The sequence below is a fragment of the Rhinopithecus roxellana genome, chromosome 3 (assembly GCF_007565055.1).
Source record: "Rhinopithecus roxellana isolate Shanxi Qingling chromosome 3, ASM756505v1, whole genome shotgun sequence".
Lineage (NCBI taxonomy): Eukaryota > Metazoa > Chordata > Mammalia > Primates > Cercopithecidae > Rhinopithecus > Rhinopithecus roxellana.
The window spans coordinates 171,024,395-171,042,290 of record NC_044551.1 but is presented as its reverse complement, the minus strand read 5'-3'; the positions used below and the strand labels follow the sequence as shown (position 1 = coordinate 171,042,290).

Genomic DNA, 17,896 nt, shown 5'->3' with positions numbered 1-17,896 from the left:
TATCTTGACTTTGCATTTCTGATCAAATTAGGGCTGAAAGTTATGTATACATCATAATATAAACACAGTAATTTTTTCCAAGACCGTTTGTCTCTGTTACTTATTGGTACATAATAAAAAATGCCCTAGAACTTTGGACTCAAACCCGTGTTCAAATTCTATTTCTATCATTACTAGTAGCATGATTTAGAGCAAATTAAACATCCTAAGCCCGTTTTCCCATCTCTAATAGAAATAATAATGCATACAAAAGTACTCAAGAAATGGTAACTACTGCTATTTTTAGAAACAATGCTGAACTAATCTTAACTATAAAAATCTCTCCCAGGTCAGGCATGGTGGCTCACGCCTGTAATCCCAGCACTTTGGGAGGCTGAGGCAGGCGGATCATGAGGCCAGGAGATCGAGATCAACCTAGGGAACACTGTGAAACCCCGTCTCTACTATAAATACAAAAAAATTAGCCAGGCGTACTGGTGGGCGCCTGTAGTCCCAGCTACTCGGGAGGCTGAGGCAGGAGAATGACGTGAACCTGGGAGGCGGAGCTTGCAGTGAGCGGAAATTGTGCCACTTCACTCACTCCAGCCTGGGCAACAGAGCGTGACTCCGTCTCAAAAAAAAAACAAACAAACAAACAAAAAAAAAAACTCCCTGACATAAGTGCCCCCAAAACTAAAACCCCTGCCACCTAAATATTTTCAGCCAATGTCAACACTGCATCAGAGAGAGGACTGCCAACAGAAAGAAACCACTGAGAAAAAACAGGAAAATATTCACCTCCTTATCTGTCATTATTATTCTGACTCCATCCAAGATATCTCTGCTACCTGGAGAGACTTCTCTTTCAAGGTCAAAAGTTTCAGAGGAACTTAGCTGTGTCTCTGTAATTTAAAAAAGTTAAAATCCCATTAATTTTCATTTTGCATTTTCATAGTTAAAAAAACAAACATGCCTATTTTCCCCTAAAGTTTAGGATGTGATAATACTGTGGTGGCAATATATTAATAGATTTAGTTTGTTTCTTCTTAAAGCTTTACTGAGGCATAATTTACAAATAACAGAATTCATAAATTTCCAGTATACAATTTAATGTGTTTTGACAAATGTATACCCTTTATATACTACCATTTATACCATGTAACCTCTACCATAATCAAGATACAAAACATTTCCAACACTCCAAAAAGTTCTCTGTACCCCTCTACAGTCAATCTCCTACCACTCCGGTCACTGCAATGAACTCTTTACAATGACCAGCTGACTTTATGTTCCTATAATTTTGTCTTTTCTAGAATGTCATATAAATAGAATCACAGGTCTTTTGCGTCCAGCTTCTTTCACTTAGTATAATGTGTCTGAGATGGACCCATGTTGTCACATAATATCAATAGTTCATACTTTTTACTGCTGAGTAGCATTCCATTATATAGATATATCACAATTTGTTTATTCGTTGATCAGTTGATCGATTGGCTTATTTCCACTGTAATTCTAGTTTTAAAGTATATTGATTTGACAGAAAACAAGAACCTGCCAATCTTAGTGCTGAGGTTAAAGAGATGATAAGCAAAAACAGAAATTGGGACCAGAAATAGAACATATATTCCAGACAAAGATGAGCCTTTCTTTAATATATTCTTTAAGCAGCATCTATTAATTCAACAAATATTAATTGAACATCAAGTCCCAGGCTTTATACTAGCTACCAGTAATATGAAAATGTAAGATGGGGTCCCTTGTAGTCTAGTTCAGGGGCCAGAAAACTAGATACAGCTCTTGGGCCAAATCCTGTCAGCTGCCTATTTTTCTAAGTAAGGTTTTATTAGAACACAGCCATGCTCATTCATCTATATACTGTCTATGGCTGTTTTTGCACTAAAATGCCAGAACCAAATAGTCTCAACAGACTCTATGGCCCATAGGGCCTAAAATATTTCCTATCTAGTCTTTTATTTTTAAAAAGTTTGGCTGAACACAGTCGTTCATGCCTGCAATCCCAATGCTTTGGGAAGATGAGGCGGGACAATCACTTGAGGCCAGGAGTTCAAGGTTGTAATGAGCTATGAACATACCACTGCACTCTAGCCTGAGTTACAGACTGAGACCCTGTCTTAAAAAAAAAAAGTTTGCCAACTTCTGCTGTAGACACGTATTACTTAATATAACAACAAAAAAAAATTGTAATTATCTTTCAAAACCACCAATGTATCTGGAAAAGATAGTTACAGACTGAATGTTCGTGTACCTCCCCAACTTCATATGTTGAAATCCCAACCCCTAATGTGATAGATAATATTAGGAAATGGGACCTTTGGAAGGTAATCAGGTCATGAGCATAGGGCCTTCCCTCAAAAGAATGGGATTAATGCCCTTTTATAAGGGACTCCAGAGAGTTCTCACCCTCTTTCCACCATGTGAGGACACAGCAGGAAACTGCTATCTACGGCTCTCACCAGACACTGAATCTGCCAACTCCTTGATCTTGGACTCTCCAGCCCCCAGAACTGTGAGAAATAAATTTATGTTGCTTATAACCCACTCAGTCTAGAATATTTTGTTACAGGAACCCAAACTAAACCCAGAAATTTATCTCAGAATGCAAATCCAGTAAGTTCTCTGTTATCTGACACTATACCTGCTGTACCTCTAACTGGCACTTTTGTGCCTCACAAATACAGTAAATGGCCAGTGTTAGGCAAATAGAGCATCTGCAAGTTTCTAATGTATCTTCTGAATCTTTAAGAAAGGATTAAATACATTTCCAGAATTAACTATATTTTAATACATCACCAATTTTTTTGAAAACTGGACACACACACACACACACACACACACACACATACACACACACCCCACCTTACTGGAAAAAGGCTTACAGCACATAAACTTCAAAATCCTCTCTGTCAACTTTCCCTAAAGGTATTTTCAAAAAGACATTCAGTATATTTAAAAATAAGAACCATTCACTGCTTAGATTACTGCAATAACAAAAAGTCTTCAATTACGCTTTCTGTGAATGGCTGAAATGTCCAACTAAGAGGGCATTAGCTTCTCAGAAATAAGCAATGCTAGAAGTATGCAAAATGTGGGCAAAAGGCTATAATCCTGCTTCTTCAACTAAGTGATTAACACTAAAAAGATACTGTAATCTTAAATATTAGACTCCTGAACTGTCAGAAATATGAAATAAAAGTAAATAGGAACAGGTAACAGACTACTACACTAAATATATGTTTCACCCATTTGGAACAAATTTTTTCAGACAATTTATATATTTAACTTCTAAATTATATATTTAAAAAGAAACCCAGGAGTTTGGCTTCATGGTGAAGTAGTTATACTTTCTTAGCAAAAGGAACATTAATGTAATGAATACCTTCTGCAATCTCATTTAGACGTGGTTTATGTCAGCAAACAGTTGGACTTAATTAGCAGACTAATGACAGCAAGTGCAAGTCATGATCATAAAAGCTATCTAACCTCAGTATGAAGGACCTGCTTTCCCTCTCATTAACTAGGCCTTTCAAGATCAATATATTTGCAGGTTCCTCCTACAAGATCCCATGGTGATGTCACACGCCATCATCCTGAACAGACTGAGTGATTTCCTTCTAGGAAGTCAGTAGTCCCAGAGAGAGGGGGGGAAGCTTTCTTTTCACAAAGGTGGCACAGCATTCTTGAGTGCTCCTGCCAAAATCTGAGCACTCGGTAGTGTAGTCTCTTAGTGGGTATTGCTAGGCAGTAATCCAAATACATTTCAAATGAATTAAGGAGCCACTTTCAATAAAAACCAACATAGGTTAAGCATAATGGTTCATGCCTATAATCCCCAGCACTTTAGGAAGCCAAAGCGGGAGGATTACTTGAGCTCGGGAGTTTAAGGCCAGCCTGAGAAACACAGCAAGACCTCATCTCTACTAAAAAATAGTAATAATAATAATTTTAAAACTTAGTTAGGTGTGGTGGCACATGCCTGTAGTCCTAGCTAGTCAGGAGGCTGAGGAGGGAGGATCATTTGAGCCAAGGAGTTCAAGGTTACAGTCGGTGAGTCATGATTGCGCCACTGCACTCCAGCCTCGGCAAGACTCTGTCTCAAAAAAAAAAAAAAAAGAAAAGAAAAAAAAGCCAACACAGTTCAATCTTTAAAATAAATAAAGAACTTTATGACAGACCGCCAGATGTTTAAAAATATTTATAGGTCTTTCCTAGATTACATGCAAACTAAGTTTGAGTCTGTGTGGATAAACATTGAAGAAAACCAAAATAAAAAAACTATGATTATCTCCAGTCCTTATAGGCTATATGAGACCTGAGGAAAACCAGACGTGACTTATCGCAACATCTGTATACTTGCTGTTCGAAGTTAAACATCAGTAGGAAGCCCCTCAATCTCACAGGAATGAGGCTAATGATCTTTTCAGAAAAGCCAGAACGGACAATATAGTCTAAAACAAGTTCCTTACAAAGTAGTAGTTCATATCACAAAATAATGCTTCATACTATACAATGATTCAGGAATTCCCTCAGATGGTAAGTATCTTAGTTCATTTTACATTATTTTGTATATCTAAATCTATCCATGTACAACTTTGAATAAGCATCTCTTCTACCTAAAACAACGTACGTATCTTTTAATTTTTACAATTAACAAAAAGCAAACTAAAGCACTTAACAAGGTTAAGCAGCTTAGGTCTAAGATTAAAAATAATGACAGAACATACACAAAACTCAATTTCTGGACCTCCTATGCAGTAAGACCCCAACAAATGGCAATATAAAAACTAACTACTAAAAAGCTCTGAAGTCCAGGTACAGTGGCTCACATCTGTAATCCCAGCACTTTGGGAGGCCAAGGAGGGAGAATTACTTAAGCCCCTAAGTTCAAGGCTGCAGTGAACTATGATTGCACCACCGCACTCCAAGCTAGGTGACAGAATAATTTAAAACAATTTAATTTAAATTAAACAAATTAAGTAACAAAAGGCTCTGAATGTACAGTTAAGTAAGTGCCATTCCTGATGTTTCACTGCCATCTCTGATGAGGTCTGTCAACAATCAAGGAGACAAAAAAGTCATGTTAATTTCAAAACTAAATTACCCCTAAGGAGAGAAAAGATTGAGAATAAAAGCCAATGGCCATTAAAAACACCTATATGTATATACGTATACGAGTGGGGAGATATGTACATACATGCATCAATTACATATAAACCTCCAGAGAGTAGTTTTGAAGAGTCAGAGGAAAATTAATAGGCATGAAAAGGTAGATAGGTATCAGAAATTCAGTAAAATCACAGTGGGGTACTTACCAGGACAAACAGTGATTTCTTCTGCAGAACTCTCTGGCATAAGGACTAAGCTTCTCTTACTGGTCAAAGGAGCAACACTGAAAGAGAACCAAATCCCAAATGAATTCCCAGTAAAATAAATCAGAACACAGAGCCAAAAGCAATGGTGAGTCACTCACAAAGCCACAGGTAATCACAGATACTTGCTGCCTAATGCCACAAAAGCACAACAGGAAAGCAAGGAATCAGTACTGAGAACTGTAGGCCAGAAATATGGAAAATAAATACGTTTACTGAAGCTTCAGTTCAAGTGAAATCACTGAATGAAAACAAATTCCCTTTTGGAGTTTTTCACAAAGGAAGGTCGAAGGGTAAGAACTGTCTGTGAATATCACAGAAGACAAAAACTCCACTCCAATGTAAGGATGTCAAAGGTGTTTTACAGACTCCATCTCAGCCTTCTGAAGGCTAGAGATTTGTAAACTCACAAGACACAGAGATTCTCCTGACAACACACTTTCTCCTCCTTTTGCAGTTAAATTTCTTTATCTCAAGATGTTGCTTTCCATGCAACAAAAATAAAATACAATTCCAAACTGCGCTACAGCAAAAATCTGCCCACATAAATTGAATCTCTTTTCTAACAACAACTTAATTATAAATGGCTTCCTTCATCCAACCTTCTGGTTTTCCCTGACTGCTCATGATGTGCAATCTCTGCCTGACATAGGAACACATGGCTGATCTGAGCATCTGAGCTAGCCCCCTCATGCTTCACAGGGCTTTATCATTAGCATGATCAAGTATGCAAGAGTGCTTAAAAACAAAAATCCTCACATCAACCGAGAACCACAAAGAGAATAGCTACAACTGAACTCATGATAAATAACTAACTCCTGATAGAAAACCACAAGTGATTTCTCTCTAAATAAAACATCTCATAGCATTTGTTATAAACCCAAGCCAGACACAGTTTACTCTGCATGTAACATTAGTGCTCTATTCAAAGGGTCCATCACAAAACAATTTTCTGACATTTATAAAATGGGCTAATCAATTTGAAGTCAAACCACATTGCCTGCGATTCCAACTCTCTCCTGGTGACAAAGTGTATAATCATTTATTAAAACCTACATCTGCTCTGCACAAGGCTCACCACAATAAAGCAGAGAAGCCTACGGGGAGTAGAAGGCCTACTCTGTTAAAACCACTTCAAAACTGTCTTAACAGCAGGAAAATCAAACCAAAGCCATATTCTTTAGCCCAGGAAGGAATACCAAGTACTATCAACCAGAAGCCTAAGAAAGACCACCACCTTGACTACAGCAAATGGCAATTGGGCTTCAACTCTCATATGGGAGAACACAGTCATGCAGTTCAAAGTTAAACTCTTGAGAAAGTTTCAAACTCAACTACCAGATAAAAAGGGCAAGTGGAAAGTAACTGGAAGCATGATCCAGTTAATAGTGCAGTTTATAATTAATCAATTGCTATCTATTATTAAAGTAAGAAGGTAAGCCCTCAATCAATCAGCAAGAACAATGGAGGAGGTAATGCAAATACAATCCTTTACAGGAGATAGGAGGCACAAACAGATTAAAAGTGGCACAGAACAGACAGTGAGAGTGATGCAGGTCCTGTGTGGCCTGAATAATATGAAGACTTCAAAGAGGATGTAAGTCTGAAGAGTAAATTTAAAAGACATATAAGGTTTAGATATACAGACAAAATAAGCATAAGCAGAGTTGGGGAAAAGAGAGAAAGGGGCTAGAATAGAAGGACTATAAAGAAATCAGTCTAGAGCCTTCAAATTAGCATAGAAAAAACTAGTGTAATTAGTTAAAAGAATAGCAGGATGTGACCATTTTTCAGGAATAATGTAAATAAGATTTATGCCAAGATAGCTGGCCTGGACAAGATGACCTCTAGGATCTCTTCCAGTTCTTAATATTCTGGGCTTCTATGAGATGCACATCTGAGAACTTAGAGATACTAATAAAATTTCTCCTAGTCTTCACTTATAAAAGCGCTAAAAGTTCTCTGGCAAGCTCTCCATGTACAGTCTCACTCACGTGGTTCATCTCCCTTATGCTGGCAACCATCAGAGGAGAGAATTCATAGCAACATACAATCTCTCACCTTTGTGAAGCGGGCACAGAGTTTCCCTCTTCAGAAGTTTCTTCAACAATCCCTTGGGAAGACTGCAAAGAAATACACAGTATCTTAAATATACAGGCACAGGTGAACTGGCTTCTCTTCCTTTTTTAAAAAAAATTAATTGTTCAACGTTCTCTCTCAATAATTAACAATAAGAAGAAAATATTTTCCATAAGCCAGTAAATTTCAGTAAAATAGGCACATCCTGTAAAGTCAGAAGACTGGTATTTAAATCAGAACTAAATCACTTACTAACTTTGTGATTGGGTAAGGGACTTCTGAATCTCTCTCCTCATCTTAAAATGGGTATTAACAATTGTCTCACAAAGTGTCGTGAAAATTAAACAAGATAATGCATGCAATGCACTTCATAAAATGCAAGACCTATATCAATATTAATTGGTAAGTCAAATGAATTATGATTTCAGAAAAACAATCGAAAATTTTGTGTAGGGGGGAAAGAAAAATATAGAGAAAAGTCCAATTTTCAAAGGAAATACTGAGTTGAGATAAACACTGCAGTCCATGATCTTTGAGAAAAACCAAGCCATAACATAGGCCATCTAAAGGGAAGCTTATAAAGATTCTTTTTGTTACAAATCTACCACTATGGTTTTTATATCTGGCTACAGGATTATCTTTTCAGAAATGTAATCAATAGGTACTATATAAGGAAAGATTATTCTCATTGATTCAAAAATTATTTTCATTGAGTAATGGTAGAGTTGGTGCAAATACCAACTCATTAAACATACATGCACAGAAGATCACCGAAAAAGCAGCTACTGCTGCCTTAGGCAGACTTCTGAGGAAGTGCCTGGGCTGTGAGGCTTCTTCCACTAGACATAAAGCTATCAGCTGAAGTTTTCAAGGTTTCCTAATAAGATATAAATAACCTAAACAAGTTAGGTATCTCTCTATGAATCTTGCTACCATTCAGGTAAATGATGAAATACACTTAAAAATCAGGAATAGATGAGTTTTCAGTCAAAAGGGAAGTTGTACAATATGGAATATAGTCATTATGAAAAATAAGACTTAACCAAACTACCAAAGGACTAAAATACAACAGCAATAAATACTTAACCTGTCTCTTCCTTTGAAAAACTCAGGGGTGACAAGGCTTTTATTGAACTCTAAGAAAGAAAGGAAGGAAGGGAAGGAAGGGAAGGAAGGGAAGGAAGGGAAGGAAGGGAAGGAGGGAAGGAAGGGAGGAAGGGAGGAAGGGAGGAAGGGAGGAAGGGAGGAAGGGAGGAAGGGAGGAAGGGAGGAAGGGAGGAAGGAAGGAAGGAAGGAAGGAAGGAAGGAAGGAAGGAAGGAAGGAAGGAAGGAAGGAAGGAAGGAAGGAAATGCTGACACCTAGTGTCCATTTAATAGAATTTTATAATGACTAGCCTTGGTCTTTAGATGCAATCAAGACACCAGTAAGTTAGTTATAAGTCACCTCCACCTCTGCCTTAGGCTAAAGCATATCTCAAACCTTCTCAGTGTAATTGTTTTAAAAAATTATTGTGCTTTGGCCAGGTGCAGTGGCTCACGCCTATAATCCCAGCACTTTGGGAGGCCAAGGCAGACAGATCACCTGAGGTCAGGAGTTCAAGACCAGTCTGACCAACATGGAGAAAGCCCGTCTCTACTACAAATACAAAATTAGCCGGGCGTGGTGGCTCACGCCTCTAATCCCAGCTACTCGGGAGGCTGAGACAGGAGAATCACTTGAACCCAGAAGGTAGAGGTTGCAGTGAGCCGAGATCGCGCCACTGCACTCCAGCCTGGGTGACGAGCGAAACTGTCTCAAACAAACAAACAAAATTATTGTGCTTCTATTCAGTGCCAGGCCTGTGCTAATCACTTTACATTCCTTATCTCCTTTAATTTCACGAGCCACTTAAGACGCAAAAACCATTAAATTATTTTAAAAATAAGTGAAACTTCGAGAAGTTAAATAATTTGCCCCAAATCATATAGTTGGTCAAAATCGTAGAGCTGAGACTTGCCTGACTCTAAAACCCATGCACTCAAAACTATTATTATATTGCTTACTCAGATGGTCCTCTTCCTAATAATTTCAATGTAGAATCCCAAGAATGTCTTCATTTCAATACATTTTAATTTAGAAATTTATACCTCAATGGCAGCAATACGAAAATAAAGTGAGGTTCTTCCAGAATATGAACATAGGATAGCAAAATAAGCAAATAAAATTTAGACTACCCAAATGTAATCAAGGTGAACAGGAAAGCGTGGCAGAAATAAAAATTTAAGGAATCAGTGGCCTAATCAAGACTTCTTCTTCCTGAAGAAATATGTTAATAAGGAAGGAATGGTTTGCATTGAATCTTAAAAAAAAAAATTCAAAGAATTATTATCAAAGGGTATTTTTAATACTTAAAAGTGAAATTGGGGCTGGGCAGAGTGGATCACATCTGTAACCCGAGAATTTTGGGAGGCCGAGGTGGGCGGATGACTAGAGACCAGGAGTTCAAGACCAGACTGGTCAACATGGTGAAACCCCGTCTCTACAAAAAATACAAAAAATAGCCAGGCGTGGTGGTGCATGCCTGTGATCCCAGCTACTCAGGAGGCTGAGGCAGGAAATCGCTTGAACCCAGGAGGTGGAGGTTGCAATGAGCCGAGATCATGTCACTGCACTCCAGCCTAGGTGACAGAGTGAAACTCCATCTTTAAAAAAAAAAAAAAAGTGAAAACGAATAGATACATCATCTGGTCATCACATAAATGTCCTCTATTGTGTGACAGTGGTAGTTTATTAGGTTTTTTCCACAGACTAGTTGAATCATCCCTTAAAAATTCCATTTTCTGATTATTTCAACCCTCCAGATACTGTCATTCTAGAAGACAGTAGATACAGATCTGAGTACTCTGGTCACTGAAAATGTCTCTATTCCATAATAAATTAATAAACTGCCATTTTGTATACATACATCAGCGTGAAGTTTGGCAAATCAGAGTCAGTTTTTACAACCCCACACAATCTGGTCATTTCTGATAAAAAAAATTCCACTATCCTGACTGAAAAATTAAGAATCAGATTCTGAAAAGTAGTAATCACATCAACATACTACCCCTTCCAACTCCTTGCCATAATGCTCTCAAGGTGATCTATAGGCCTTCATTAGCAACTTTATCTTGTCTCAGTGATGTCAAAAACCAGTTATCATCTTGATTCTAAAGCTTTATTAACCTTAATATAGACTAAGTCATTTGCCTCAAAGTGAATGGTTTTCTGAGTCCCTAATTTTGAGACTCTCCTGCTATCTCTATCAACCAAGAAGTCTCAAATACAGGCAGCTCCAGCAAAGCTGTGTTCAATAGAGAATGTTTAACAAATGAATTCTTTCTCCCCACATTTCCTGAAAGCAAAAGATGGAGAGGTAAAATAACAATCATAAGACTTTCATTATTTGCCTATAAAATTTGTTTGTTTTTTAAAGGTACAATTACTTGTTGGCAAGGTTGCAGTGAACTAGATATTCTCATACATTGCCAAATAGAGAGAATACAAATTTTAACAGCCTTTCTGACAAGCAATTTGGCAATAAATATCAAGTCTTTATGTTCGTAACTCTTTAACCCATCATTTTTATGGCTCTTATGCCTAAGTACACCAATCAGGAATAAAGAAAAGTTTCATGTAGAAAGATATCACAACTGAAATATCCAGCAATAGAAAAATGTTTAAAATATTATGGTAAATTCATAAACTGAAATATAATATAGCCATTAAAAGTAAAATATATAATTTAACATGAGAAAATGTTTACATAATGTTAAATAACATGATCTGAACCATACAAAAAATAGGAAATACTCTTTAAACTTTTCAGCATTTTTTAACATCTCCAAGTGATTTCTAAAATTAAAGTTAATATCCATACACTTACTAGGTTGCCTGCCTTGTCTCCTTTCACTGAGGACTGTCCCTCACCCCTCCCATCCCACTAGCAGTGGGCTCACAGCCAATTTGACAAGTAACTTCCTTCAGGCCACAGCTGACTAGGCTACTGACACCAAATGGGGCATAAATCCTTTCCTGAAAATTTAAAATTGGAATTCGGGGAGATTAAGTCTCCTGTAACCTGTAATAAGTTTTGAGAGCTATAGGATCAGTGTCTTCAACCTACACCTGAAAAACAAAAGCAAAGAATGCTAAGTCTGCAGGGAGAAAAATGAAGCAGACACAATATAACCATGAGACACAGAAAACTCACAGATGCCCGGTACCTTCTTTGGGCCTGGTTATAGTTCTATTTTAAAACTTCTGAGGTCGGACGCGGTGGCTCACGCCTGTAATCCCAGCACTTTGGGAGGCCGAGGCGGGCAGATCACGAGGTCAGGAGATCAAGATCATCCTGGCTAACATGGTGAAACCCTGTCTCTACTAAAAATACAAAAAAATCAGCCGGGTGTGGTAGCAGGCACTTGTAGTCCCAGCTACTCGGGAGGCTGAGGCAGAAGAATGGCATGAACCCGGGAGGCAGAGCTTGCAGTGAGCCGAGACTGCACCACTGTACTCCAGCCTGGGTGACAGAGCGAGACTCCGTCTCAAAAAAAAAAAACAACAAAACTTCTGAGATACCCCATTTCCTTAATTTATTTATTTTAGTAGAGACGAGGTCTCACTGTGTTGCCTAGGTTGGACTCAAACTCCCAAGTTCAAATGAATTCTCCTGCCTCAGCTTCCCAAAGTGCTGGGATTACAGGCATTAGCCATTGTGCCTAGCCCAGTCCTCTTTTTAATTAAGCTAGCTTAATTCAGTTTACTGTAGCAAATAGTACCAACTGATAATACTACCTGTAGTATTTGGTGGCCTGGTCATGAAGTTAAGAGTCAAAGAACCTCAATCTAATTAAGACCATCCACTAGATTTTGACTACTTCCAGGCTACTGCAAAGGCACTACTTTCAATCTTGACACAACACAGAACTTGACACAAGTCTATGATCTAGAGCTCTGGCCCCTGGGATCTTTCAAGCTAACAACTTGAATTACAAATAAATCATTAAGTGTCACTATTTGGAGTTAATGTATTATTTTAAGAAACAGCATCTCTGAATTGGAAAGAACAAACTGAACATTTATCATAAGCATCATGTAACTTTCCTTTGGAAAAGAAGCCAGTCACTAAAAGAACTATTTCTTAAAAACGGCTTCTTCGCTGATATACCTTCAGAAAAAAAAAAAAAATTAAAAAAATAAAAATGCCTTCTCTTCCCAGACAACAATCTTTCCAGAATGTGAATGAAGATGGTTACTAGCAAATAATGATTCCTAGAGGCATCCCCCCAGTGAATGACCTTCGATCCCTTAGAGAGAATTACCAGTGCCTATAAACTCCTAAGCATTGTAGTAGACATTTTACACAAATTCACTTCAATCATTAAAGTAACAGTCGAAAGATAGGAATTGTTATTCCCATTTTATAGATGTAAAACTGGGATTCAAACAGGTTAAGTGACTTGCTCAAAAACACACAAATTACTTAAACACAAAAATCAGAACTCAACTCCAAATCCATGTTCTCTATTCTATGAAGCTCCTCAGAGTTACCATTTCTTGAACCTTTATCATAACACAAGAAAGACAGAATAACACAATAATAAAACAAAACCAAAAGTCAAAGTCTGGTAACAGAAATAGCACGAAAAAATAGTATAGTCATAAAACAGAATACTCTTTAAAATTACAATTTATATATAAAGAGTTTATATTATTGCTTTTATAATATTCAAAGGGAAAAATAAGATATAAGCTTTCATATACAATATAATCAAGCTACGTCAGAAAAAGCAAACTAAACGTACCAAAAAGAAGATTGGTTTCAATAAATTATTCAAAACCACTACAAACAAGATAAGAAATATACACCATTATGTAGTGGGAAAAAATAACTGGGAAACTATCCTTACTTCATATCACAAAGGACTACTTTCTCTATGATATAAAAGGTATCCACAAATCAACAGATTATCAAAAAAGAAAAATGATCATTAAGATCTAATAGACAGAAAAGTAAATACAAATGGGTCTTAGACATGTGAGAATAAAGTTCAGCCTCACAAAAAGTAAGAGATATGCAAATTAAGACTACACTGAGACACCATTTTTCATCTCTCAAGACTGGCAAAGATCAAGAAGTCTGACAATACTGCATTACTGTGGGTATGCAAAAACTAGTATTTATACACTGCCAGTGGGAATGTAAATGTACATGATCTCTATGGAGGGCAATTTGACAACAGCTAATGAAATTATAAATACATTTTTTGGTCCACCAATTACAGTTACAGAAAATTATCATGTAATACAAGTATCTTCCACGTGGATGAAATGTCTTCTGGACATTTTACTATTTGTAATAGTAAACTCTGACAAATCCATATACGGTATTTTTCACATCCAAAAAAAAAAAAGATGAAGAAATTATTTATACACTGTTATGTAATGATCTCATTAGGATATTAAACGAAAAAAGTAGAAAATAATGTGTAAATCATTTGTGTAAAAGAAGGTAGGGAAAAGAATATGTATTCTGCTTGTACCAGATAAAGTATCTTGGAAGGATACGCTAGAACTAGTAACACAAATTGAGTCCAGAGAGGGGAACTGGCTGGCTGGGTGATAGAGAGAAAAGTTAAGACTTTTGGCCGGGCGCGGTGGCTCAAGCCTGTAATCCCAGCACTTTGGGAGGCCGAGACGGGCGGATCACGAGGTCAGGAGATCAAGACCATCCTGGCTAACATGGTGAAACCCTGTCTCTACTAAAAATACAAAAAACTAGCCGGGCGACCTGGCGGGCGCCTGTAGTCCCAGCTACTCGGGAGGCTGAGGCAGGAGAATGGCGTGAACCCGGGAGGCGGAGCTTGCAGTGAGCTGAGATCCGGCCACTGCACTCCAGCCTGGGCGACAGAGCGAGACTCCGTCTCAAAAAAAAAAAAAAAAAAAAAAAAAAAAAAAAAAAAAAAAAAAAAAGACTTTTTACTTACATATTTTTGAATTTTGAGCCGTGCGAATATTGTTACCTATTCAAAAATTTAACTTTTTAGAAATAATAAAAATTTTTACGCTGGGCGCAGTGGCTCACGCCTGTAATCCCAGCACTTTGGGAGGCCGAGGCGGGCAGATCACGAGGTCAGGAGATCAAGACCATCCTGGCTAACATGGTGAAACCCCATCTCTACTAGAACTACAAAAAATTAGACAGGCGTGGTGGCGGGCACCTGTAGTCTCAGCTACTCGGGAGGCTGAGGCAGGAGAATGGCGTGAACCCAGAAGGTGGAGCTTACAGTGAGCAGAGATCACGCCACTGCACCCAAGCCTGGGCAACAGAGCGAAACTCCGTTTCAAAAAAAAAAAAAAATCAATTCTATGAAAAGGTCAATAAAATGCATCCATCTCAAAAAAAAAAAAGAAAATTTTTACACCAGGCGTGTTGGCTCATGCCTATATTGCCAGCACTTTAGGAGACCGAGGTGGGTAGATGGCTTGAGTACAGGAGTTCAAGAACAGCCTGGGCAACAAGGTGAAACTTCATCTCTACAAAAAATATAAAAATTAGCTCAGCATGGCAGCGTGCACCTGTGGTCCCAGCTACTGCAAGGGGCTGAAGTTGGGGGATCGCTTGAGCCCAGAGGTGGAGGCTGCAAGGACCCAAGATGGCATCGGTGCACCCTAGCCTGGGTGACAGAGCAAGACCTTGTCTTCCCAAAAAAAAAAATTTAAACAAAAAATAAATTATGGTGTATCTATGGTAGAACATGTCATATATTAAGAACTAAGATAAACTATAAAGTAGGGGGAGGAACAAAACTTACACAGAACAGTCTTCATTTTGTTCAAAAAAATTGTTAATGTATTTTTGTATGCATAGAAATAATGATGATTGGCCAGGTGTGGCAGCTCATGCCTATAATCCCAACACTTTGGGAGGCCGAAGCGTGCAGATCACAAGGTCAGGAGTTCAAGACCAGCCTAGCCAACATGCATCTCTACTAAAAATACAAAAATGAGCCAGGCACAATGGCAGGCGCCTGTAATCCCAGCTACTCAGGAGGCTGAGGCAGGACAATTGCTTGAACCTGGGAGGTGGAGGTTGCAGTGAGCCGAAGATCGCGCCTGGGTGACAGAGTGAGACTCCAACTCAAAAAAAAAAGAAATGGTTGTTTTTTTTTTTTCTTTATATTCTCTGGTACTTCCCTAATTTTCTATAGTGAACATGTATTACTTTAATAATCAAGGAGGGGAAGACCACAAAAATAATAGATAGCTAAAATAATCCTTGTTTTAATCTGTGAATAAATCATCCTTAATTACAGCATCACTGACCCTTACCTGACCATGACTGGTTGTTGGTTCTTCCTCCAACAAAAGTTTCTCTTTCAAGCTTTTAATTGAGCTTTCCTGGAAATCCTTGGTTTTTGAGTGCCAGTCAGATGCCCTAGACTCCTGCCTCTCCTCTTTGTCTTCATCTCCCATATCTTCTGAGATGCATTCATTTTTTTCACTAGCCTGCTCTCCTTGGCCACATTCATTCTGGATCAGAGAAGGAGGTCTAGGTAACACTGGTTCCCCAAAACCTTTTTTTTTTAAGAGCTGCCTCTGAGCCATTTTCAGGCTCTTTTGATAAACCTCCAACTGGCAGAGAATGACCCTGGTATACTGGTTAGGGTCTACTCCATCAGGGCAGAATGGAATACCCCAGAAGTAGTTCACAGTGCCCCCAATGTCCTGGAGACCTTTGGCATCTGCTAGGGTAGGCAGACAGTGCCTAGATGTGTCCCCACTACCCTGGGCAGCTCTGAGAAAAGAACCCCTCCCAGTACTTTCCTGTGGCTTCCCACACTGTGTGTGCTCAGCCAAGTGGCCAGTACATCTGTCAAAAGATTTAACGTTCACATTCTCAAACACTGGCTGGCTCGACTGGTCCCAGCTTCCTGAGCTGCCAGAGACCGGCTCCTCTTCAGTTTTTTCAGTGTGGTCCCAAGGCTCCTCTCTTTCCTCAGCCTCGTTTCCCTGACTGATATGTGAGCCTTTAAACAGTGATGGAGGTACCAGCTGCCATATGCCTGTAGGTATTTGAGAAAAAGTAGGGCTAAGGACAAACTTTTTTATTAGGAGGGCTTGGTAAGCTATCACTTACCAAGAATTACATAATATGGGTAAGAAAGGCTCTTCTTTGGGTTTAACCAAATGTTGGTTTTTTCCTTGGAAATAAAAGTATGCTGGATATTCTTACGATCTCAACTACTTCCTGATTTAACTCCTTTATTTTCACCAAAAGGATCTGGGGTACTTCCGTATATCTACTCTCAGCATGAGATCCCTGTGGTACAGTTATACTTGATGAATGGAAGGAGTCAGAACAGGGAGACATGCCTTCAGTGATCCCAGAGTCTGTGGTTTTCTCTTGGTGGGACTGGGAAGATGGTCCAGTGGCCAGAGGTCGAGATCTGGTAGCAGAAGCATCAGAAGGCCGGCAACTCTGAAACAAGCGATCCCATACCAGACCAAGTTTATTATTAAAATAACTATATATGAAGGGTCACAGGAAGGACAAAATGGGAGGCCACTGTTCATAAGAATTTCTCTTCTCCAAAATGTAGATGGCTCAATTTAATCTCACAACATATACTGAATGTCTACGTGTAAAGTGTTGTACTAGATCGCTATACTAAACCCTTTTTTAAAATAGGGAGGCAAACGGCATAAAAGATGGTTCAGGACCTACCACTGGCAAGTATCCTTCACATTTAAAATCATTTCAGGCTGGGCGCGACGGCTAATGCTTGTAATCCCAGTACTTTGGGAGGCCGAGGCAGGCGGATCACCTGAGGTTGGGAGTTCCAGACCAGCCTTGCCAACATGGTGAAACCCCGTCTCTATTGAAAATACAAAAAATTAGCTGGGTGTGGTGGTGGTCGCCTATAATCCCAGCTACTTGGGAGGCTGAGGCAGGAGAACTGCTTGAACCCAGGAGGTGGAGGTTGCAGTGAGCTGAGACTGTACTCCAGCCTGGGCAACAGAGTGAGACTCCATCTCAAAAAAAAAAAAAAATTCAGTTGTGCATATTCAAATGACAATTTAACTTTATTTGATTATTTTTTAAAAACTGCCCATTCTTTCTTCCCATAACCCACCTCTAGTTCTCATTCCCTTTGCTCTCCCACAAAACAGGAGAAGTTCGCATCTTATCTTGCTGCCTTTTGGGTTCCTGGTATTCAGTAAGTCTTTTCAGAAGCTGTCAACTTATGATAATTCTTTTTAACCATGAACTGAAAAATCCATGGGGTAGTAGAAAACTCTTTCATATAGAATTAACAAAACACTTCAAATTGGGTTAACCAACAATTCAACACAGACTTTAAAAAATTACTATGGGAATTTCTGTTAGGTGAAAACCCTATAAATGACTACAGCTAGTTCCTAATGC

General features: G+C 38.6%; 1 protein-coding gene across 2 annotated transcripts in view; it reads right to left on the bottom strand.

Moving 5' to 3' along the window:
* UIMC1 (ubiquitin interaction motif containing 1) overlaps positions 1–17,896 on the bottom strand; it is a 98,741-nt gene that overhangs the window by 44,847 nt on the left and 35,998 nt on the right. For both annotated transcript variants that reach the window (XM_030927337.1, XM_010386399.2), the window contains exons 5-9: positions 16,843–16,948; positions 15,799–16,532; positions 7,428–7,489; positions 5,310–5,386; positions 778–881 (exon numbers count right to left, since the gene is read on the bottom strand). In XM_030927337.1, the coding sequence (XP_030783197.1) occupies positions 778–881; positions 5,310–5,386; positions 7,428–7,489; positions 15,799–16,532; positions 16,843–16,948 (1,083 nt within the window). The remainder of the gene's footprint in view (positions 1–777; positions 882–5,309; positions 5,387–7,427; positions 7,490–15,798; positions 16,533–16,842; positions 16,949–17,896) is intronic.